Genomic DNA, 22,997 nt, shown 5'->3' with positions numbered 1-22,997 from the left:
AAGAAGAAGCAGAAGCAGCAGCAGAAGAAGAAGAAGAAGGAGAAGAAGAAGGAGCAGAAAAACAAGAACAAGAAGCAGAAGAAGCAGAAGCAGAAGCACCCAGCTGAGCGCGGAAATAACCCAGACCTGCAGAGTCTGTAGGGAGGAGAGGAGCAGTTTCCTGTCCTCTGGGATTCTGCTCTTACAACAGTTTGACAGGGTGCTAGAGGGAATGTGGCAGAGTATGGTGGGGCTGGTTCCCAGAAAAGAACCAGTGTCTTGGTACACACTGGGCCAAGAGTCCTCTGTGTCCCTGAGTAGACGACATGGAGTCCCTGCCACTGCCTCAGGAGGCCTGCGTCTGCCTTCACTGTGTTGTTTGTGGATTCCAGCATCACTCTGCCCTGCCCTGGGGCTTCAGAGGTGGTTGGAACTGCCTTTGGCTTAGAAAAATTTGGAGAAACTGCTCAGCGCAGCAGAGCCCCATCTGAACAGTCTGGCGGTTCTATCTTTGAGACAAGGTCTCTTGTAGCCCAGGCTAGCCTCTGTAGCTGAGAAGAATGTCACTGAACTTTCTGCCCCTCCTGCTTCTGCCTCCAGAGCGCTGAAGTGACAGATGTGCCCCACCACACCTGGCTTTTACCATGTCAGGGATGCAAGCCAGGACGTTGTGTATGCCAGGTACCACACGGCCAACTGAATTCCATCTCCAGCCCCTTTCACCCTACACCGTGTCTTAAAGATGCTTGCTCCTCAGACCTAGCTCCACATATTCTGATTTTTCCAAGGCTAAGGATGAGGCCTGGGGATCTACTTAATTCCAAGTTTACACAAACCAGTTTTGGGGACCTTCCTATTTCTTTGACACCCAGGAAAGAAACGCAGAGCTGTGTATTAACTTTCTGGAGTCATGGAGTCAGCTGCCCTCTCAACAACCGCAATGCTACCTGGGAAATGGGGGCGTTAAAGTCCCCTGTGTCTCTTGCCCTCCCACTCAGAGCTGAGGTCCTCCTGGTTGACCTAAACCCATTCATATCTGAGCTTGCAGAGGGCATGGAGCGTGTGCTGAGGAGAGACCATGACCTCTCAGGCACAGAGACCAGTGTCTTGCTGTCGTTGTCTCTTGTCAGGCACCAGGCCTGACCACTGTGATTTCCAAACACCCCACCTTCTGTGTCTGAGTACAGCCAATGGCTCCCAGCAGACCACTTGGTCCTGGGATGAACTTAGCTGGAAGTCATGGCAAAGCCACACTGTCCATAGAAGGCAGAAAGGCTCTGTCTGGGGACAGATGGCTCTGGGTATAGCTCTCAGCACACTGGACTGGGGTGTCAAGGAAGGAGAAGGAATACCAGGTGGTGGGCACACCTTACCTAAAGTCCCCCCACCCCCGAACCATTTTGCACATATAAGTCCCCACCTGTCCCCAGCAGGAGCACGCATATGGAGAAGTCAGCCTGTAAATTGTCACACTGTCACTTAAGATGGTCGTTTCCTTGCTGTGACTGCTCAGCTAGCTAACTGTCTGGTCTGTGGGATTTGAAGATGGCTTTTCCAAGGTCAGTGTTGTTGACAAACACACCACCTGTGACTTACTAGCGTGATCCCGGGGTCCGGGACAGTCGTCAGCCATTCTCAGAGGGCAGCGGTTGGGCAGACGGAAGAAATGTAGCTGATTTCTTCTGGATTCTTAGCTCTCTACCCCAGTTTGAGTTAGACTGTATTCGCTTTGCTTGTGCTTCTCAAAGGAGCGCCTTCTCCCTCAGCAAGTGCGTGTGCTCCTTTTTAAAGCCCGGTGGATGGGGACTTGGGAAGGGCATATCTGCCTGCTTCCTAGGCTGAGGCGCCAGATGGACTCAGGGCCACTTATGGAAGCCTTGTCCCTCCTCCTGACGCGTCTTTCCCACACCACCATGTTGCTCTCTGTCTTTGGGACTCTCTCTCTCAAACCTGGCATGACTGACTTACTGCCTCTGACCATGGTCAGCAGACAGAGGGAGAGCAGAAGCCTGGAGCAGGCTGTGTGGGCAGCCAGCCCTTGATGGAGTGACACAGGCGTAGAGGGACCCTCGGACGAGGAGACGCCTCTCTCTCTCTCTCTCTCTCTCTCAGGCAGCCCAGCTGTGAAGCAATGGAGACTGCTGCCCTGCAAACATGGTGACGCTGTCACTCCCATTTGTAAGAGGGAAACCGAGGCACTGGGCAGCAGCCTGCCTCTTCCTTGGCATAACTCGTGTTAGACTTTCTCTTGTTGGGATAGGTAACAGAGAGAATAACTTGAGGGGAGATTTATTTAAACTCAGGTTCCGTGGACTTCAGTCCTCGTCCCCTGGCTCCATCGTCATAGGCTGTGGTGAAGCAGATGGTGCTTCGTGGTGGCGGGGTCTTGTGACAGAGGTGGCTGCTCATCACATGGCAGCCGGGAAACAGAGACTTAAGAAGGATCCAGAGGTAAAATAGGCCCCTTCAGAGTTGAGAAGATGCCACCGTGGGTCCCATGCCAGCCGAGGACCTGACATCAGTCCCCTGCAGGGATCCACTTTAAAAGGCCAATCATGGCGGTGCACACTTGAAATCCTAGTGTTAGGGTGGCGGATTGCTGGGGCTTACTAGGCAGCTAGTCTGACAAATCGGCAAGCTTCGTGTTCAGTGAGAGATACAGTCTCAAGAAATAGGTGGAGAGCGACTACGGAAGCCTAATGTGGGCCTTTGGCCTTCACATGCTCATGAGCAAACATGAACACCTCTCCCCTCCCCCTCCCCTCCCCTCCCCCTCCCTCCCTCCGCCCCCTCTGTATCCCTCTCCCTTTCTCTTCATCTCCTTCTCCCTGTCTCACTCCTCCCTCTTCTCCTTCCCTCCCTCTCTCTCTCCCTCTCTTTCTCTCTCTCTGCTTTTCTCTCCCCATTCCCCTCCCCTCCCAGTCCCCCTCCCTCCCTGTCCCTCTTCCTCTCTCTCCCCTTTCTCTCCTTCCCTCCCTCCCATCTCTCTCCCCCTGCCCCCAAAGGCATGCCTGTAATGACCTACTTCCTCCAACCAGGCTCCAGTTCCCAATACTGTCATCAATTATGTGTCTATCCATGGGTTAATTCGTTGATGGCTCATTAATCTGTTGATGAAAAGCAGAGCCCTTATGATCCAGTCACTTCCCAGGACCCTGCCCTCCAGCTGTCAGGCAGGCCTTTAAGGACACCTCAGAGTTAAACTATAACACATTCTCGGCCATGGCACAGGTAGGATTTGAACTCCAGGCAGCGTGACTCCTGCCGCCTCTGTCCCTGCTCTGAGAACGTAAGATTCTCGGCCCGAAGCATGCTCAGTGGCTTGGGGCAGACAGCTCTTTTATAATGGAGCCTGGCCCATAAAACTTTAATGAGGAACTTGTCTGATAAGATGCCTGGTGTTTGATCTCTGTGAGTGCCAGCTGCTCTCGTAAGAGGCGCTTCCTGGCCTTGGCCCTGGGGAGCACCGCCGGGGTCAGCTGGGGAGCACCGCCGGGGTCAGCTGGGGGCAGAATCCAGTGGGGAGTGAAGAGTGAAGATGTAGTCAGCCCTGTAGCGCTGGGGCTGCATGGGGAGCCGGGCGTGTTCTCAGAAGCTGCAGGAGCAGGCTTCTGGCCAGGACTTCCTACAACATCAGGAAGTGACACTGATTCCTCTCCCGTCCCCTGGGGTTTGTTGGACATTCTCCCCCTCTGTGCGCTTAGGATGAAGAGGGAGCTGGGTAGGGTTGTGAATCTTATTATGTACTGGCTGATTTTGCGTATCAACCTGACACAGGCTGGAGCTATCACAGAGAAAGGAGCTTCAGTTGGAGAAGTGTCTCCATGAGATCCAGCTGTGGGGCATTTTCTCAGTTAGTGATCAAGGGGGGAGGGCCCCTTGTGGGTGGTGCCATCCCTGGGCTGGTATTCCTGGGTTCTATAAGAGAGCAGGCTGAGCAAGCCAGGGGAAGCAAGCCAGTAAGGAACATCCCTCCATGGCCTCTGCATCAGCTCCTGCTTTCTGACCTGCTTGAGTTCCAGTCCTGACTTCCTTTAGTGATGAACAGCAATGCAGAAGTGTAAGCTGAATAAACCCTTTCCTCCCCAACTTGCTTCTTGCATGATGTTTGTGCAGGAATAGAAACCCCGACTAAGACACTATATATTCTCAGTACGTACAGGGGATGGCTGATTAATCACCGCATGCCTCAGTTTCTCCTTCTCTAAAATGGGGATGTGTTTGTATCCTTGTAAAGGTTAAGATTGTCAACTTGACAGCGTATGGAGTTACCTAGGAGGAAAACCTCTGGTCATGCTGTGAAGAAGCACTAGATTAGGTTGAGATGAGAAGACCCGCTCTCATTGTGAGTGGCGTCCTTCAGTGGGCCGGGTCCTGGACTAAAGGGCAAAGCTTTCAGAGCACCAACATCATTTCATGTCTGAGTGGATGCCATGTGATCAGATGTGTGGCCACCACACAGACCGTCCCGCCGTCCTCATGGACTGTACCGTTAAAAACTGTGGGCGACAATAAACTTCCCTTCCTTAAGTTGCTTTTTGTCAGGCATTTAGCCACAGCAGTGAGAAAGGGAACAGCCCAGCACGGGCAGGGTTAATGTGAGGACGAGTCGTTGCATGTTAGTCCATACCATGTGTGCTGTCCTGTGAGTCTGCATTAGAAGTCTCCCCGAAAGCCCCTGGCCAAGGCTTGCGGAAGAGTGGACCCTGATCAGTGGGAGGAAGTTAAGTCTTGGTGATGTTGCTCTTGGAAGAACTACTGGGACCCCGGCCCCCCCATGAGGTAGAGAAGCTGCCCCCCACCCCACGTCCCCTTTTCTTCCTGTGATGTTCTCTGCCACCCCAGGCCAAATCAGCAGGACTTGGTGCCTGTAACTTTCAAAACTGAGCCAAAGGAACCATTTGTGTGTGTGTGTGTGTGTGTGTGTGTGTGTGTGTGTTCACCTGTGAGTGGTGCGTTGTGTCTATGTGTGTATGTGCATGTGCACACGGAGACCTGAGGTCACTTCCTCCATCGCCCTCCACTTGGGTTTTGGAACAGGATCGCTTGCATGCTTAGACTCACTGATTTGGCTAAGCCGCCTGGGAATCCTGTGTCTTCCAAATACTGGGATTACAAGGGTACACCAACCACCTCACCCTGTTTTTATCTTGCTAAATGAGTTCAGGGAGTCAAACCCAGGCCTTCATTCCTGACTGGTAAGCCCTTCAACAGCTGGGCCATCTTCCCAGCCCCAGCCTACCTTCCTTCTGCGTTGATTCATCTAACATATTTGTAAAGCTCAGCTACACAGTGTGTGCAGAAGTGTGGCACTTCCACGGCTGTGCGCACGCATGAATTTATGTAGACACAGACGCACAGACACACATCCTGAACACACATCCTACACGCAGAGGAAAGAAAGACAGAAAGGGGGCAGGGAGGGAAGGAGGGGCAGATTGTGGGGTGACAGGCTTAAAGGATTGTGGGGTGACAGGTTGGAACCTCAGACATGAAAGGGGGCCAGTGTTTATCAGCAGAAGGGCCTGCCTCTTCTCTGTAGCCCACAGAGACTGTCTGGACACCATGCTACTGAGGAGAGAACCCTCCCCAGGCACACACTAGCCAGCACTGCCTTTGAGAGGCTATTTGAGCCCAGGATTAACCTGTCTGTCTTTGATGGCCAGCAGGACATTCCACACAGCTCCTGGCAAGGCTAAGCTGTCAAGTCTGCCATGTCTGTCTGCCATCCCTACAGACTTTTCTTTCCTGAAGACATCCTCCTCTTCTGCCTTCCCCCTCCTCCTCTCCCCCTTCTCCTCTTCTTCCTCTTCCTCCCTTGTCCTCCCCCTCTACCTCTGAGACCAGTGTCTGCCTATTCCCATCCTTGGCTTCGAGGCATTGACTTTCTAGAAGATTCCACTCAGCCATGCTCAGCCAAGGTGGATTCTACTGTAGACCAAAACTTCACATCCCCAGATGGCAACCAGTGCCCAGGTCCCCTGGAGAGGGCCTCATCTTGATAAGGCTCTCCTGGCCTTTCTCCTGGCCCAGCTGTGTTCCTGGCCCTACTTCTTACCTAGAGCAAGACCAAGGCTATCTCAAGCCCGTAGACCTCATCTCCCAGCACCTCTCCACCTGACAGCACACAGCTAGCTCTTATCTTTGAACTTTTTTTTTTCCTGAGGTAAGATCTCATGTAGCCCAGGCCAGAATCTAACTCGCCATGTAGCCAAGGATGCTTTTGGATACCTGGTCCTCCTACCTCGCTTCCGCAGTGCTGGAATCGTAGGCAGGTACTACCACGTCTGCTTTATGTATTCCATGCTAAGGATGGAACCAGGACTCCATGCATGCTAAGCAAGCCCTCTACCAGCTGAGCTGTGTCCCCAGGCCCTTCCTCTGTCCTTTAACACATCTGGAACTAGGTGTGTGAAATAGCATCGCCTTCCTGTCCTTCTGGCTCTGGGGGGGGGGGGGGTGGGGGTGGGGGTTGGAGTTGAGATAAAGAAGGAGCCTGGAGGCGTGACCACGCCTCGGTTAACTGCTGCAGCTGGGCCTTTCAGAACCGTTCTGTACGGCCTCTGTGGCCCCCGCTTTATGACCTCATTTCCCTACACAAACATCAGTGTTTACTTAGTGAGATATCTCCAAATCCAAATACTGATTTCTCGTCAGGAACTCTGCGGAGGGAAGGACGCGCGGAAAGCCAGGGCTCTGCTGGGTCTGGCGAACACAGGCTCTGTAGCAGCCCTGGGAACTGCCCAATCCAGTGTGGATACATGTGCATCTGTCACAAAATGAGTCCGCCGGACAGGACGAGGGCGGGCCAGTCAGGATACCGAGCAGCAGATGCCATCCACAGCTCTCCTGGGACACCCAGGTGACAGAGGGACACCTGTGGTGACCTGAAATGCTTTCTAGTAGCTTCCGTAATTTCTTCACTGCAGGCTCCATTCTCCGTTCGAGGGTCTTCACCCATTCAGCCAACCTCACCAGAGGCCTGGATCCCTGAAACCATCCTTTCTCCTAAATCTGGGTCTGCTAAGTATCAAGCACAAGTGGCTCAGTGAAGCCTCACAGAGTCAGATCAGCCAGCGTGGCCAAGGCACGCGAGTGCTGTGCCCAGGCTCAGTGTTACGGGAGTGGGTCTGAGTCCCAGGGAATCCACTAAAGCATCCAGGTTCTTGTCCAGGGTAATAGACTTTCTCAATAGAGTTCTTGAGAAAGGAAAAGCATCCCAGAGAATGAAAATGGGTAATGTCTTGTTCTCATGCCTATTACTAAGATAAAGTACTCTGAAGGAAGCAACTTGGGGGACAAAGGACTTATTGGGCTCACAATTCCACGTTATAATTCATCATTGGGGGTCGGGTAAAGTCAAGGAGTTAGGAACCTAGAGCCGCTGGTCACATTGCATCTGCAGTCTGAAGAAGAGACCACTAAATGCATGCATGCGTCGCAGACAGGTCAGGAACCTTGTCTAGGGAATGATGCCATCCACAGGAGGTGGTGTTGACAGTCAGATACAGTAATCAAGACAGGTTCCCAAAGGCCACTGAATGGAACAGTTCAATCTTGATAATCCTTCACTGATTTTTTCCCCCCGGGTGATTCTAGATTGTGTCAAGTTGACAATTAAAACCAGCCACCACAACTAGTGCTTAAGGATAAGTCCCCAAAGCCCTGTCCAGGAGCCATGTGACCCTTTGTACCTTTGTAGGTCGTTTACACAGCACCTAACTCAGGCACATTTACATATTGTGGGCTTTTCTTGAGTATGTTCTGTGTGTTGTATGAACTCCAGGCAACCAAGGGTTTCGAGTCTTTTTCTACCACTGGCGCACGTGCGCGTACGTGCGTGCGTGCGTGTGTGTGTGTGTGTGTGTGTGTGTGTGTCTGTGTCTGTGTGTCTGTGTCTGTGTGTGTCTGTCTGTGTGTGTCTGTATGTGTGTGTCTGTATGTGTGTGTTTCCAGTCCCTTGTACTTCAGGATAACTTCTTACTTCCCGTGTAGTCAAGAATGACCTTGAACTCCTGATCTTCCTGCCTCCGCCTCTGGAGCTCCACTAAAGCATTGCGGAGGAGCCCGGACTTTGGGAGCCCCATGTCCCCAACCTCCCTGTCCTAGGTCTCTCTCTTCTCTGTTGTCTACAGTCACGAGTTCTTCGTCCCCAACTTCCATGGCAATTTCTCTTTGGCACGTATCCTAATAGTGTTGTTGGCCTGGATGAGCATTTTATATATTACGGCTGCCCATTTCCCTGAGAGCGCATTGCTGAGTTTGGCTTTGTGGCTCTTCCTGTAAATAATGCCACGGCTGGCATTGTCATTGGGAACTTGGATTTCATGCTTCACAATCTGAATTTTATCTTCTCTGCCTTTATTCCTTCCTTCATCTGTTCATGGTTAGCTCATTCTTTCCTGCTGCTCTGCAGCAATCTGTACCTCCAGGCATCTGGGGTGCACTTGTGCCTTTCAGCCTGGGGGACTCCCCCGTCCTGTCCTCTGGGATCCTCGTGTGTGGTGGGTTCTGTAATTCTCCCCGGCAGGTTGGAGTCACGCGGGTTTCACATTCTTGCCATCCAGTGTATTGAGATTTTTGCTCCATGACTTTGCCAAGCGAAGATCCCTCCCGTGGGGTTGAACAGTTGAGGAACAGCAGGAGGGCACAGTGGGGGAGAGGGCTCCTTCAGTGAGTGTGATTCCCACTGCACACACTGAAAAGAAGGAGAGGAGGAAGTGCTGGGTGTGGTGGCACACACAGGTAATCCCAGGACTGGGGAGGTAAAAGCTGGTGGACCCAGCTCCCTGGTGAGCCTGGAGCCCAGTCTGTGAGTTCCAGACCAGAGAGAGGCACTGTCTCAAAGCATCAAGCTGGACGATGCTTGAAGAACAATAACTGAGGTCATCCTCTGGCATGTACACACACACACACACACACACACACACACACACACACGCTCACATGCACGCATGCACACATACATGCTCACACGCTCGCACACACGCATGCACACACACACGCTCACACGTATGCATGCATGCACACACTGTTGGTTTTGAGACAGGATCTCAAATTGTAGCTCTGGCTGGCCTAGAACTCTCTTCATTAACTAGGCTGGCCTCAGACTAATAGTGATCCTCCTGCCTCTACCTCTGCCTCCTGAGGGCTGAAATTAAAGGAATGCACCACCACATTCCTTTAGCAAGATACACATTAAAAAAAAAGGCTTCCTTCTTTTCTGGGCCAGGAATACAGTCCAGGGTAGAGGAAGTGCTTAGGGCCTGAAAGCAGGAGAGCACGTTGCACCCAAAACAAACGATGAACCCCGCTGACTTTCTGGAAATGCAATTGCCCTGAGTACAAGCTTGTTTTTTTAATATGATTTTTGGAACTTTCCAAGTAGATGCATAGAGAACATACTGAACAAGCTCGCCAATATCGAGTTTCCTAGACGGAACAAAGCAAAGAAACCCAACAAAACCCCAAGCAACAAAGGCCTCCAGCAGGGAGGTGGAGCTCCTGGTGAGCCCAGAGGCAACTTCCTGGGTGCTGAGACGACTGCTTGCTCTACAAGAGCAGACGCGGGCCTGCCCGCCTCAGCAGAGGGGAACAGAGAGAGGCCAAGCTGCAGGGTGTAGGCGTCAGCGAATACAGCTCGCTCCCTGACAGGTCTGTGGGCCCTGTCTGGGGCAGACAGAGAACATGAAACACCATGGAGTTGGTAACCACCGGCTCCCAGCAGCTTAGCCGCAGCATGAGAGCACAGGTTCCCCAGGGCTGTCATAGCACTGTGATCCTGGTGGGTGGCAGGCATCTTGGCCCGGAAGTGAGGCAGAAGCATGCAGGCCAGCAGTCCCCAGAGCCTAAGGGCTCGGTGTGTCATGCCAAGTGGTTTCTGCTACAGGGACTCAGTGACCGTGTAATCCCAGTGGCGGCAGGAAAGCACGTTCCGGAGCCCTGTAAAAGCACAGGATGAACACGGGACTTAGACACCCTCCCCTCCCAGAGCTCCCCAGCATGCTATGGAGGGTTCCCATTGTCCTTGCCTGCTACAGAAGGTGCACCCACCCGGACTCGTGTCAGCTCTAGAAATCACACAGGAGCTATGTTCTCTGGGAGTTCCACAGTCACTAGAGGAACTAGGATGAGGAGAGTGGTACCTCGCATCCCTCAAGGACCTTCCCTGCTCCTAGACCAACCACAAGTTTGCAAAAAGTGGGGACTTAAAGCAGTGGAAATGTATTCTTTCCTGATTCTGGAGATAGGAAGTCACAGGGCAGCCTCACCAGGCCTGTGGGAAGACATGGCTGTGCCCTCGTGGCTCACAGAGAAGTTTCTCTTCCTCTTCTAGCCTCTGGTGGTGGCTAGCATCCTCAGCTTAGGCCTGCCTCAGTGTGATCTCTGCCATGTTCTTTGTTGCCTAGATACAGTTGGCCATAGGTTCCAGGAATTTAGGCAATGTCACCAGCTTCCTTCATGTATTCTGAAAGTGTTTTTCTTCACACCCAATCCACAGAGTCACTGCTGTGGTTGCTTTTTGCTCATGAGGAGACAGGCACAAAGAGGGCGCACAGTTTTCTTCCAACCTCTCAGTGCAGAGTAAACTAAGCTGAGCTGAAGTGGAACCCAGGTCTTCTACTCTTATGCCTGCTAGTCTCACTGGGTGTTCATCATCCATCCATCCATCCTTCCATCTACCCACCATCTATCTGTCCACCTACCATCTATCCATCCATCTATCTATCCATCCATCTATCTATCCACCATCTATCCATCCATCCTCCATCCATTCACCATCCATCTATCCAAACATCATTCTTCATCCATCCATTCATCTATCCATCCATCCAACTATCTATCCATCCATCATCTATCCATCCATCATCCATCCATCCATTCACCATCCATCCATCCATCCACCCACCATCCATCCATCCATCCATCTATCCACCATCCATCCATCCATCCATCCATCCACCATCCATCCATCCATCCACCATCCATCCATCCATCCACCATCTATTCATCTATTTATCCATCATCCATTCATCCATCCATCATTCATCCATCATCCATCCATCCATCTATTCACCAACCATCCATCCATCCATCCATCCATCATCCATCTATCCATCCATCCATCATCCATCTATCCATCCATCCACCAACCATCCATCCATCCATCCATCCATCCATCATCCATCTATCCATCCATCCATCCATCCATCATCCATCTATCCATCCATCCACCATCCATCCATCCATCCATCCACCCACCCATCCATCCATCCATTCATCCATCCATCCACCCATCCATTCATCCATCCATCCACCCATCCATCCATCCATCCATCTATCCATCCATCCATCCATCCGCCATTCATTTGACATACTGGCATGCTCAAACCTCTTAGTGGGCACAGGCTTGGAACTTGGCAAGCAGACCTAGTTGGTGTCTTCTCCTGGGCCTGTCCGCCCAGCAGGGAGATAGGACAAGCTTGAGCATGTCACTACCCAAGGGAGCCCAGTCATCTGCTAAACTCAAACTGGGGAAGACTCCATCTTCATAGCATCTCCTCACGAGGTATCTGACCTTGACCTGAGACGGGGGAAGGGGGACACTTCTTTGGCAAGTGGCTTCTGATGACAGTCTTGGGAGAGAAATGAGGGTAGCTGAGAGGATACAGATGGGAAGGCAGGAGCTGGGGTCAGAGTCGTAGCCACAGGTCACCCCAGAATCCAGCCTAGGAGATGTGTAGGTTGACATTCAAAAATGTCTGGCCTAACCTTTCCCATCTTCAGAGGCCCCTAAACGAGGCTAGGGACCATCAACTCGTAGTGTTATAACTTATTGCCATGCTATGTCAGTGTCTCTTTGGGCCTCAGTTGTTCTGTCTGTGAGATGGGGTACAGGTTCCCGCCCGACTCCGGCCCCCTGCTCCTGTCTCAGCTGCTCAGGTCTGGTCTTTCCATTCTCTCCCTTCCCTTGTTGGAGATCGGGTCCCACCCTGGTGCTCAGGCTGAGTCTGCATGAGTCAGCATTGCTGTTCACTTTCCCAGACAGGCATCTCTGGGTGGGGCTCAGGGGCCTCAACCCTCCCTCCTCACGCTCCATTAGGAAGGAACACGTCCATTCCTGCCCCAGGGCTGTTCCGTGCTACAAAGCCCACGCCCTCCCTCCATCTCCCTCCTGTGAGAGCCTTGCTCATTCTCCCAGCCGGCTTCACCCTCCTACCTCCTCTCCGGGAAGACATGGCTTCTGTCCTTCTAGCTCCCCAGGGACCCATTAGTAAGGGTCTGGGCGTGCTAGCTCAGGCCCGGTCTTGGTGCTAGGGTGCACGTGGGATTCTCATCACCTCAGCCTCCCCTTTTGTCTCCTGCCAGAACTCCTGTGCTGACATGTGAGAAGGGGGCATGAGTTGGGGTGTCAGGAGGGCGAGCGGGGTGTGGCCCCCTGCTGAGCTCTTCTGTTCTATTATTTGAGAAGGGGGAGTGTTGGCTGAGCACCTACTAAGGACCCGGTACAGTTACTCCATACACTTCTCGTGCTTCTTTCATCCGTCTACACCTGGTCATCTGTCTACACCCGCAGCAGCCTGCAGGCAAGGGATGCTTGGCTCTAAGGGGTGTGGTACCAGGTCACGCAGGAGTGGCAGCACTGAGACTTAGACCCCCATCTGTCCACCTTCGAAGTTCAAACTCCGCCTACAGCATGTAGGGTGGCCTCTCAGACACCCCACCCCAGGGTGAGCTGGAGACCAACGGAGTGATGCCCCAGAGGGACCACCAGGCAGAGTTTCTGGGGAGGGTGCCGGTGAGGATTTGGCGAGCGGAAGCTTGTACCTTAGTGAACTGGAAATATTGGCATGTCCAGTTTGACCTCCTGGGAGCAGAGGCTGGCTTTCTTTCCTCCTGGCTCTTGGGTAAGACTCGAGACATTCTTATACATATTCAGGGAAGGTATGCATGTGTACATGTTTGAGTGTGTCTAGATGCCTGTGCATGTGTGTACAGAGATGTGTGGAGGCCAGAGGATCACTCTTCCTTATGTTTTAAACCTGGAGTTGCCCCCGTCCCGAATCAACTAGATTGGCTAGCCCGTGAGCCCCAGAGACCTCCTCTCTCTGCCTCTCCACTGCTGGGACTCTAGGTGCACACTGCCATGCCTAGCTTTTGTCACAGGTGTTGGGGATCGACCTCCCCCTCCTCGTGCCTGCACAGCCAGCACCGCCCACCGGATATCCTGTCTCCAGCTCACTTCTCCACTTCTGACTCTTTGTCCCATTTCATCTTTGGTGTTTTTTCCAAGTTCCCCAGCCTCCTGCAGTGCAGGAGTACGTGGGCACACTCTCATGCTCCCAGGCTAGGATCGAGTAGGTGACGTAGCTGCCCTTTCTTGTTGCCCTCTCCCTCTGGTCCAAGCCGGAGCTCTTCTGAGCTCGATCCTCCAAGAGTTCAGAAGTGGATAGCACGTGTCTTGATTTGACTCCCAGGGCCAGATCCAGCCCCGCACCCACAATCTAGTACCCTCCCAAATTGAGTCCTAATTTCGACATTCCCAGAAAAACCTCCAGGGCTATTCATTGCCCCCATGGCTCCAGGGCCCAGATCCTACGTTGCAGGCCCAATCTGCCACCTATCTGGCTTGAGGGAAGAGTAAAGACTTCTTCCCCAGGCCTTTGATCAAATCTGCTATCAGGGAATGGCCAGTCGCACCACTGTACCCTTGTGAACCTGTTTGGGGAAGCTGGAATGGCTTCTCTGGGTGTCTTACCCATGGCCACCAGCAGACTAAAAATGCTCAAGGACTGTTCTCTAATAGGGTGGAGCAGCCCAAGAGACTGGAACACCATCCAGTGTGCAAGCTTCTGCTCCATCACACTCCCAGTTACCTCCCAGCTGTGGGCATGAGGCCAGTCATGACCCCCTCTCTGGGCCGTGTCCTCCTCAGGGCCACGTGTTGTACAGAGTTGGGAGCAATGCACCTTCCTTGATGACCACCATAACAAGGTGCCCAAAGTCCTGCAAGGAGCTTCCGTATGCTCCACAGAGCTTGGGGCTGAGAGAAGGAAGGCAGTGCCTGGGCAGAAACTCATGTTCCCTGTTTCCTTGGTGATGAGGGCAGGAGGGTCCCTGGGGATGTGAAGCAGCATTCCTTCTCCCTTACAGGGCAGAAATGGCTCTCTGAAGTCAGCCTCTTCCTCTGTGGGACACAGACACCACCCTCGGCACTCTCCTCCTCTTACAGAGTGGCCCCATTTTTGAGTGTATGTCAAAATACCTTGACCATATTTACTCCTGCCTCCTGCCCCAGAGTCCAGAGGGATCTGGGTCACACCAGACAGCCCGCCTGGGACTGCTGTGTGGTCTCAGCCTGGTGGTAGAGTTCTTCATGTCATCACTGACTGTCTTGGGGTCCTTCCATATCAACTAACAAACAAGGTAATCTTTCCATAGGTAATCTTTCCAAGGTAGGTCTTTCCATATCAACTAACAATCAAGGTAATCTCCCTAGGGTATGCCCACAGACCAGCCTGAACTAGACGGCCCCTCCCTGAGATTTCTCTCCTGGATGACGCCAGCGCGTGTCAAACTGACAATGAAAGCTTAGAGTCTTCCAACCCCAGCCTGCTGCCCACTGCACACCAACCTTACCCTGCAGCACACCCAGTTCCCAACACACCATTAGCCTCTCGGGCTTGTCCCCAGGAGCCATGCTGTTCTTCTGCCTTAGTCTCCTCATCCCAAAAGTGCCTGCACACGGCAGGAACATGAATGTCCATCCTGTCACAGTCACAGCGAGAGCCAGCAGAACCCACTTGGCCTGAAGTTTGTCAGCCAGCCCTGCTCCTCCTCCCTTGGGACACACAGCAGTCTTCACAGCAAGGCCACAATCGAGCCCAAAGTAGTGCAGTTGCCCATAGGTGGATCCCCTCTGTAGGTGGCTTGGGCATGACAGCAATTGAAAGTGACTTGTGACTTCTGCCACAGGCTCTCCTCTGCCCATGAGCTTGTAGTCCACCGGGGAAATGCCCCTGGGCACTTTCAAAGCACTATTCCTGGGCAGGTATGCTTGTTCAAAGGTGTCTGGATAAGCCATGCTACTGGGCAGAACCTGGTGGCTCTGGGATACCAACCTAAGACCCTACTGGTCTTCTTTGGTAGGGGTGCAAAATAAGTTTGTGAAGGAGTTTCAGGAAGGGAGTTGCCCCAGGGGTCCCTCACTGTCCAGGTTACAGGTACGAGAAGGGATTTACACAAGATAGAGGATGCAAGAAGGAAGGCACCTAGGGCTGTGGAAAAACCACTAGGGCTGCTCACGGCTAGATAAGCTCATTGGGCTTGCAAGACAGAGGCGCTGACATCACAAATGTTAAAGAGTGACGTAGTTCAAAGCCTCCTTCTGGAACTATGGATTGACGCTGGTAAAGCTCAGATGTGAGTGATCTGGCCATCACCTGCCCGTCATACATTGTGCTATGTTGTAAAGCAGGCTAGTTTACGTGCACAGTTGGACACACTGAATCACCATGGCTGGCTTTCTCAGTAGTCACACTGTCCACTGTAGAGGCCAATCAGAATGGAACCCCACACAGTGTCTCCAATCTGGGGCGCTGCCCGGGTGCCTTTCTAGGTTTCACTCTAAACTTCTAGCCTATACCGTGGCTCACACATGCTTAGGAGGAGGGTCATTCATTTCCTAGTACTGTGATGATACCTCAACACAACGCAAAAAGGGAGACTTTATTTTACCTCATAGATTCCGGGTTACTGTCCATTGTTGTGAAGAAGTCATGACACTAACTTCAAATAGTCCCATCACACCATCACACCCAGACCCAAAGGCAAAGAGAAACAATGCACATATGCTCACTTGAATGGCTTTTTTTCTTCTATTGCTCTCAGCCCAATTTGACCACTCTTACATAGTTTAGGACTGCCTAGGGAATGGTGCCACCCAGAGTAGACTGTCGTCTTTTCGAGACAGGGTTTCTCTGTATAGCCCTGACTGTTCTGGAACTCACTCTATAGACCAGGCTAGCCTTGAACTCAGAAGTCCGCCTGCCTCTGCCTCCCAAGCTCTGGGATTAAAGGTGTGTGCCACCACTGTCCAGCTGCTGGTTTGTTTTTTTTTTTCTACACCAATTAACTTAAGATAATCAACCCCCCAAAGACATGCCCATACTGTAGACAGTCCCTCATTAAGACTCTCTTCCCAGCTGATTCTAAGTTATACCAAATTGACAATTAAAATGAATCACAGTTGCTGAGGATGGGTTTTGGAATAGGTGTCTCCAAAACCTGGAGGCCCTAGGTCAGGAGGTCAAGGGTTCTAAAAGACTCATTAAATGTCGAGTAAAGCCATAGCCTCCAGTACATATAGATGATGGCAGTCATCCCAAGCAACGGGAACCAAGCCGTGTGCCCGCGAGACTGCTGAGGGTGCAAGACAGGGGACTGTGAATGAAGAGCATCTCCACCTAAGGAGAGGTAGAACAATAGTGTATATTTTAGTTCAGCTCACCAGCTTGGATACCATTCTTGGGCTGTTGCAGTAACTCAGTTGGTAAAGTTTTTGCTTTCCAAGCAGGAAGACTAGCCCTCAGGACCCACATAAAAGATCTGATCATGGCGTCATGTTATGTGCTTACAGTCCCCACCTGTGGAGACAGAGACAGGTGGGTCACAGGCTCGCCAGCTAGCTGGCCCAGCCTCTTTCGGTTCCAGGTCAGTGATAGACATGATACTTAAAATAGAATTTTAAAAGCCAACAAGGGAGCTGGATCGCATCTGAGAACCAGCAGCCGAGAGTGACCTCCGGCCTCTACATACCTGTGTACATGTGCACACAACTCACACAGAATGGTTTATCTTGAATCTTGAACTTTTCCTTCAGCTGTTTCCGAACCCTAGTGGTCTGACTGAAGCCAAGCATCTGCCCTTACAGATGCAGCCTTTGGTTCAACCTCATTCCTGTATTTAGTGTTGCCACGGTCCTGTGCACTGTCTGTATTCTAGTATTCATGCATCTGCCCATGCACTGACCTGCACGAGGACATGGAAGCAGGGCTGTACCCCCAAACATGTGGCCAGCTGAGCTCAGGCCCAGCAAACCCGAGGGAGGGATCCAGAGTTTCACTACAAGGGTTGTAGTGATGCAGGACCACCGCATAGCCTTCTTCCTGTGGGCGGGAACAAATAATGGCGGTCAGAGCACAACTTGTAAGTGTCACTCCTCAGGTACCATCCACTGTTTTTTTGAGACAGGGTCTCCAGTGTCCTTCAACTTTGCCAAGCAGCTAGACTAGCTAGCCAATGTGCCCTAAGGGTCTGCCCGCCTCTTCCTCCATCTCAACATGGCTGGAATCACACCCATACCAGTCTCTCCCTGTTTTTACTGTCACCTCTGGGGATTGAACTCGGATCCTCAGGCTTCCGAGGCAGGCACTTTACCCACTAAGCCATCTCTCAAACCCCCGTGGAGCCAGTCTGGGTCCTGATTCTTCCAAGGTCTGACTCTAAGCTCGAGCTGACTTAGGGGTTTGGCATAGAAAATTAAAAGGGCCAGTTTCTGAAGGAAGTCTGTGGGCACCTGCACTTGCCAGTGACTACTCTTGCAGTTGGGGGTTCTTAGTGCAGTATTTGTGCCCCGTGGGACTTCTTTCTGAGAATATTACCCTTTGCCTCCACAGGCCTCCCAACCTAAGTGGCAGCCCTGTCATCTCAGACATCTCCTTGATACGACTTTCTCCACATCCTGCTGGCCCTGGAGAATCACCCTTTGGCGCCCACCACCCCTACATGAACCCTCATGTGGAGCACTATCTCCGGTCTGTGCACAGCAGCCCCACACTCTCCATGATCTCCGCCGCCAGGGGCCTCAGCCCTGCTGAGGGTAAGTAGTGGCGACAGTGCTCTGCCGGAGCAGGGGCAGCAGGGATATTGGGGGTGCTGCTAGGGATGACTCAGTCCCCCCAGCCACTTTCATCATCTCCCAATAACACATAAAACTACAATTTCATCAATAGATATATCTGGTGATTGGGTCAAAGCCCTCATGATCCGGTCATTTCCCCAAAGCCCCACCTCTGTACATTGCATTGGGGACCTAAGCTTTCAACACATGAGCCACTGAGAGATGTTTCATATCCAGACCATAGCAGCCACATCACAGGGACAGAGGGCTGCTTGCAACACGCCAGAGGCTGCGGAAGCCAGTATTAAGTAAGAGATTGTGTGGGAATATCTCCTTGAACTCAGCATCAAAAGGGAGGCAGGGCAGAGCTGGCTGAGGCCTGTATCTCTGTTTTCTGCCCCTGTGATGGTCAACACAGATGGCCTCCCAGTTCCCAGGAATCCCCTGGAGCTGGTGTTACTGGCAGCTGAGGCCCCATCCCCCAGGGATAGACCAATGACTTTGAGGAGGCTCGGATGCTTGAGGATCAGCCCACTGTGTCAGGTTGATTTGAACCATAAGTGAGAAGAATCACATAATATAGTTACTCTCTCAGATCTAAATTGTCCCCGAGGGGCTGAAGAGACAGTTCCGTTGGTAAGTATGAGATCAATCCTCCAGAACCCAAGTAAAGTAATCAATAAACAGAGCCCAAGGCAAGCAGTTGGAATCCCAGCACCAGGGAGGCAGGGACTGAAGTTCCCTTGTGAGCCAGTCTAGTGGATTCAGTGAGGTCCCTGTCCAAGGAGAGGCCCTGTCACAGACAGTGGAGAGCGACTGGAGAAGGTACCCAGTGCTGACCTCTGGTCTCCACGTGGGCACAGGAGGAGACAGACGGGCTAGGAGGTCAAGCATCGAGACCCCAGGCCAAAGGGAATCACTTTTCCTTCCTTAAACAGTAAATTGTTTTTAAAATTTCATTTACGTATTTTCATTTTATGTGGGTGTGCATGCGTGTTTGCATAGGTTCCCCCAGAAGCGAGTGTTGGATCCTCTGGAGCGGGAGTGGGGGGCGGTAGAGAGCCACACTGCATGGGTGGCATGGGTGCTGGGCACCAAACACCAGCCCTCTACAACAGCAACATGTGCTCTTAACTGCAGAGCCACCCCTTGGACAGTAGACTCTGACAGTTCCTTTCTCTTACCTCCTGTGACAGTGGCCCACGAACATCTGAAGGAGAGGGGACTATTTAGCCTCGCTGCCCCAGGCACCAACCCTTCAGACTATTACCACCAGATGACCCTCATGGCAAGCCACCCCACACCCTATGGGGACCTGCTAATGCAGAGCGGGGGTGCTGCTAGTGCACCCCATCTTCATGACTACCTCAACCCTGTGGATGGTGAGTACCAGAGGGTGTAACATGTGGCAGGGGGTGGGGATGGTGCGGATGAGGGTGACCGACTGACAGTCATAGAAAGCAGGTCTTCCCTCCTTTGGAGGCAAGAGACACAAACGGAAGTCTGCACTGCATCCCAGCACCGACTATACTGCCAGACACGGGGACTGAGCCCAAGAAATAGGATGGGTGACCAAGAGCCCAGATGTCATCACAAAGAGTGGAATGCACTCATATAACTTTCGGGAAGAATCTAAGTAGGAGGTACAGACACTACCCACCGCTGGGGGTTGGTACGCCAGGATGGAATGGGGTTAGCAAAATAGGAATGGAGATGCATGCTAGGGTGGTTGGAGGAAGTTTTGAGACATATAGAGTCAAAGGTATCCCCCACTAAGGTAATAGGGAGGCTGTTCAAGCACAGAACTGAAGGGACTGTGTCCCTCCTGGGAGCCCAGTGTGATCGGCAGATATCAGGTGAAAGACAGGAGTGGAACTGGGACCAGTGTTCCGGGCTGGGCTGTGCCAGGGAGCTGGGACTTGATTAAGGCTTTGGAGATTGCCGGAGTGAGATGAGGCTGTGAGACTTTGGGGAGGATGCACAGAGGAGAAGTACAGAGATCTGATGTTCCATTTGAAAGTATCTCGTTCACGCTGATCTGAGAACTGAGTCGGGGCAGGCAGCATCAGACCCTGTTGGTGAGCTGCAGATGAGTCCAGTTAAAGGTGATGCCTAGCAGAGATGTGCGACGTCTTCCCAGCACAGATGTGGTGTGCACGGAAAGAGGGGTTCATTACTCAGTGTACTCTTGCCTATGACCTAATAGCTAGCCTCCCACTCCCCCAGTAAACAAAACCAGATGAGAGCAGCTTAGGAGGGTGTGTTGGCTGTGGCTCACACTTTAAGGAGATCCTGTCCATCATCGTGGAGATGACATGGTGGCAGGAGGGTGTGACAGCCACATTTGTGAAGCAGAGACAGGCCATTTTCCCCTTTGTATTCAGTCTGGGACCCCAGCACGCAGAATAGCCCATATTCAGGATGGGTCGTCTCACCTCCATCAGCGTATCCTAGAAAATCCTACACACACACACACACACACACACACACACATCTCCTAGATGATGATCTTTCCAAGTTACCAATTGTTATAAACCGCCATAATGAGGCAAGGCCAATGCCAGGATCTAGGGCCCAAGTGGCAGGGCGGATGTCAAGGTGTGTGCACGTGCCAGGCTGCTTATCAGGCCAGGAGGTTGGAAGTCTTGTATGATGAGGGCCTAAGTGCCCGTCCGATGTCACGACCCCCTTCTCACTAGTGAAGCCGTCCTGGTGGCTGCCTTCACCGGGCATCATAGCCCCCTGACCCTGAGACCACACTGGTCAGCATACAACCCGACCATGGGAAGGAAGCCCAGTGCTGTCGCCCCCTCCAACTAGATCCCACTCCACCTGCAACCCTAGCCCAAGGGTGCCTGGGAGCGGGCTAAGCAGAGGCGTGGGGACCGCCACCGAGCTCTAGGCCAGTGCCGCCTGCCGTCTGCTGCCCTCCAGTCCTGCCGGGAGCAGCATCGTGGTGCCACCGTGGTGAGAGGAGACAGACCTGCAGAGAGGCCATCTGGTCCTGCAGGGTGGCAGCTGTGAAGAGGCCGCCATGGAGGGTGCAAGATTCAGGGTGGGCCCGTATCAGCCGGGCCTCTGCTCACATCATAGGCCCCAGTCCTGGGTTTCCTGCCACAGCTGCCACTTCATCTCTGCTCAGTGGCCTTTCTGCAGGTGCGCTATCTCTCCACAGAGGCAGAACCAAGAGCGCTGCTTCTCCAGGGAGTCTGTCTAGATGCTCCCTACCTCCTCTGGTTGGTCCCACCTGTCTGAGTTTTAAAGAACCACCCCACCACAAGCACAAGGACAAGTGGCTCTGTTCGTCCCTGCCCTTCCCTGATGGAAGGCTCCTGGGGGACAAAGCAGTGTCCCCAACACTCCGCTGAGTGTCTCTCCCTCCCTTCCGTGCCTTCCCTAAGAGGATGCTGGGTTCAGGATTAGCACAGTGCACGGTATTAAGTCCCATCTCTGGGGCTCCTTTCCCATTCTTGCCTCTGACACAGTGAGGTGAGGGATTGGGGAGGGTGCATCCTGGACGCGGTGTTTCCCAGTGTTATCAACCCAGTCACAGCTACACAGCAGGAGAGGAGTACTGAGGCCCAGTGCAGAGTCACGCCCACATGCCAACTTCTGCCACGCTGGGCGGTCCCCCTCCAAGACCCAGAGCCAGGCTGTGGATGTCCCTGGCAAGTGGACGGACTTGTTGATGCCATGGCTAGGGGCCCAAGCTGAGCAGGTGGCATACGCAGCAGGAGAGGCCGAACTGGGCAGATAGGAGTCACACTGTGACAGCTCTCCTGAGCGCCTGACAGACATGCAACTCTGTGCAGTGCCATGCATGTCACAGAGAGAGGAATGACTGCGAGCGCTGCTCCTATGGCTGGACTTGGGGCCTTGCTCAGGACAAGTCCCCGGGCCTCTGGGTGGGGTTCCAAACCTTGCTCTAGCCGGGCCCACCATCCGTTGCCAGTTCCTGAGCTCTACTCTCTAGAAGGCAGCTAGGCAGCTGGGACTGGATTCGGCAGAGAGCAGCAGGGCCGGGTGCAGAGGGGGTCAGGGTGATAACTGACGGGGAGACAGCAGAGCGGACCTAATCCGTCTCCTGGTGTTTCCCACCTCCTCGGATAGCACAGCGTAGAGAGGATAGTGAAGGAGACATAGGGTACAGGAGGCTGACTGGAGGTGAAGGCAGTAAAGGTGGGGCGGAGGGAAATGCAGTCTGCCCTGTCTACCCTGGGTGCTCAACTAATGCTGGTGTGACCTCTCACTTCCGGTGTCTCGTTACCTCTCAAATCTGCCCCGATCGCCATGACTTGCTTGTATCACCTCGTGCTTCATCCCAGGCCATGGACCACTCTGGGCAGCACATCCTCTTTACACACACACACACACACACACACACACCACACACCCGGTCCATTGTCCCTGGGCATGCTGGGCGTGGCTTGTCCTCTCTCTCCCTCGCACTGTTGTTTCCAGAGTCTTAGGGTCAGAGCCTGGGCCCTGGCAGCAGTAACAAGCCGGGCTCAGCAGCCCATCCTCAGAAGGCCAGTTAAACAGAGCGGACGGAGTGGAAAGCGGAGGCCGGGGTTAGTCACGGTGGCCACGTGCGGAAGAGGAACAGAGGGCTTCGTGTTTAAGTTTACATGGAAGGCAAGAGGTATACGTGGCTAAGCAGTCCTGGTCAAGGTGTGGTCTAGCCATCAAATCTTCCCTGCAAAGTGGCCTGGCAAGTTATCATCAGAACTGTGTGAAATCTCTTAGAACAAGCTCCCCCTCCGGCAGCACCAGGTTTCAGCCCTTTCCTCCCCTCCCCCTTCTCCTGGGGGAAATTCTATTGTTTGTTTGTTTGTTTGTTTGTTTAGAGTCCATTGTCAGTTAACTAATAGGATGGACACAGGTGTCTCTTTAGAATGAACGTCTTCTTCTGGCAGCCCCATTGCCAGCTCCCAGAGCAGATGCCCTGATGCTTCCTGCTCTGCCCGTCTGCCCGTCTGCCAGGCCTGGGGGCTTGAAGGCTGTGCAGCACCAAAGGCATCATGGGCATCAAGTGCTGGGCACCTGAGGCACCATCGGAATTCCAGGCACCAGTTCTAGCCGACCTGGATTTCTTTCACCTACCATCCAGTTCTGT

At 52.9% G+C, this 22,997-nt stretch overlaps 1 protein-coding gene across 1 annotated transcript in view; it reads left to right on the top strand.

Annotated features, from left to right (window-relative positions):
* Nucleotides 1-22,997, top strand: part of Gli2 (GLI family zinc finger 2) — a 227,026-nt gene that overhangs the window by 169,849 nt on the left and 34,180 nt on the right. The window contains exons 4-5 of the mRNA XM_052200812.1: nucleotides 17,658-17,860; nucleotides 19,078-19,263. Of these exons, the coding sequence (XP_052056772.1) occupies nucleotides 17,658-17,860; nucleotides 19,078-19,263 (389 nt within the window). The remainder of the gene's footprint in view (nucleotides 1-17,657; nucleotides 17,861-19,077; nucleotides 19,264-22,997) is intronic.

The sequence above is a fragment of the Apodemus sylvaticus genome, chromosome 12 (assembly GCF_947179515.1).
Source record: "Apodemus sylvaticus chromosome 12, mApoSyl1.1, whole genome shotgun sequence".
NCBI lineage: Eukaryota > Metazoa > Chordata > Mammalia > Rodentia > Muridae > Apodemus > Apodemus sylvaticus.
This window is presented reverse-complemented; position numbering and strand designations above follow the sequence as displayed.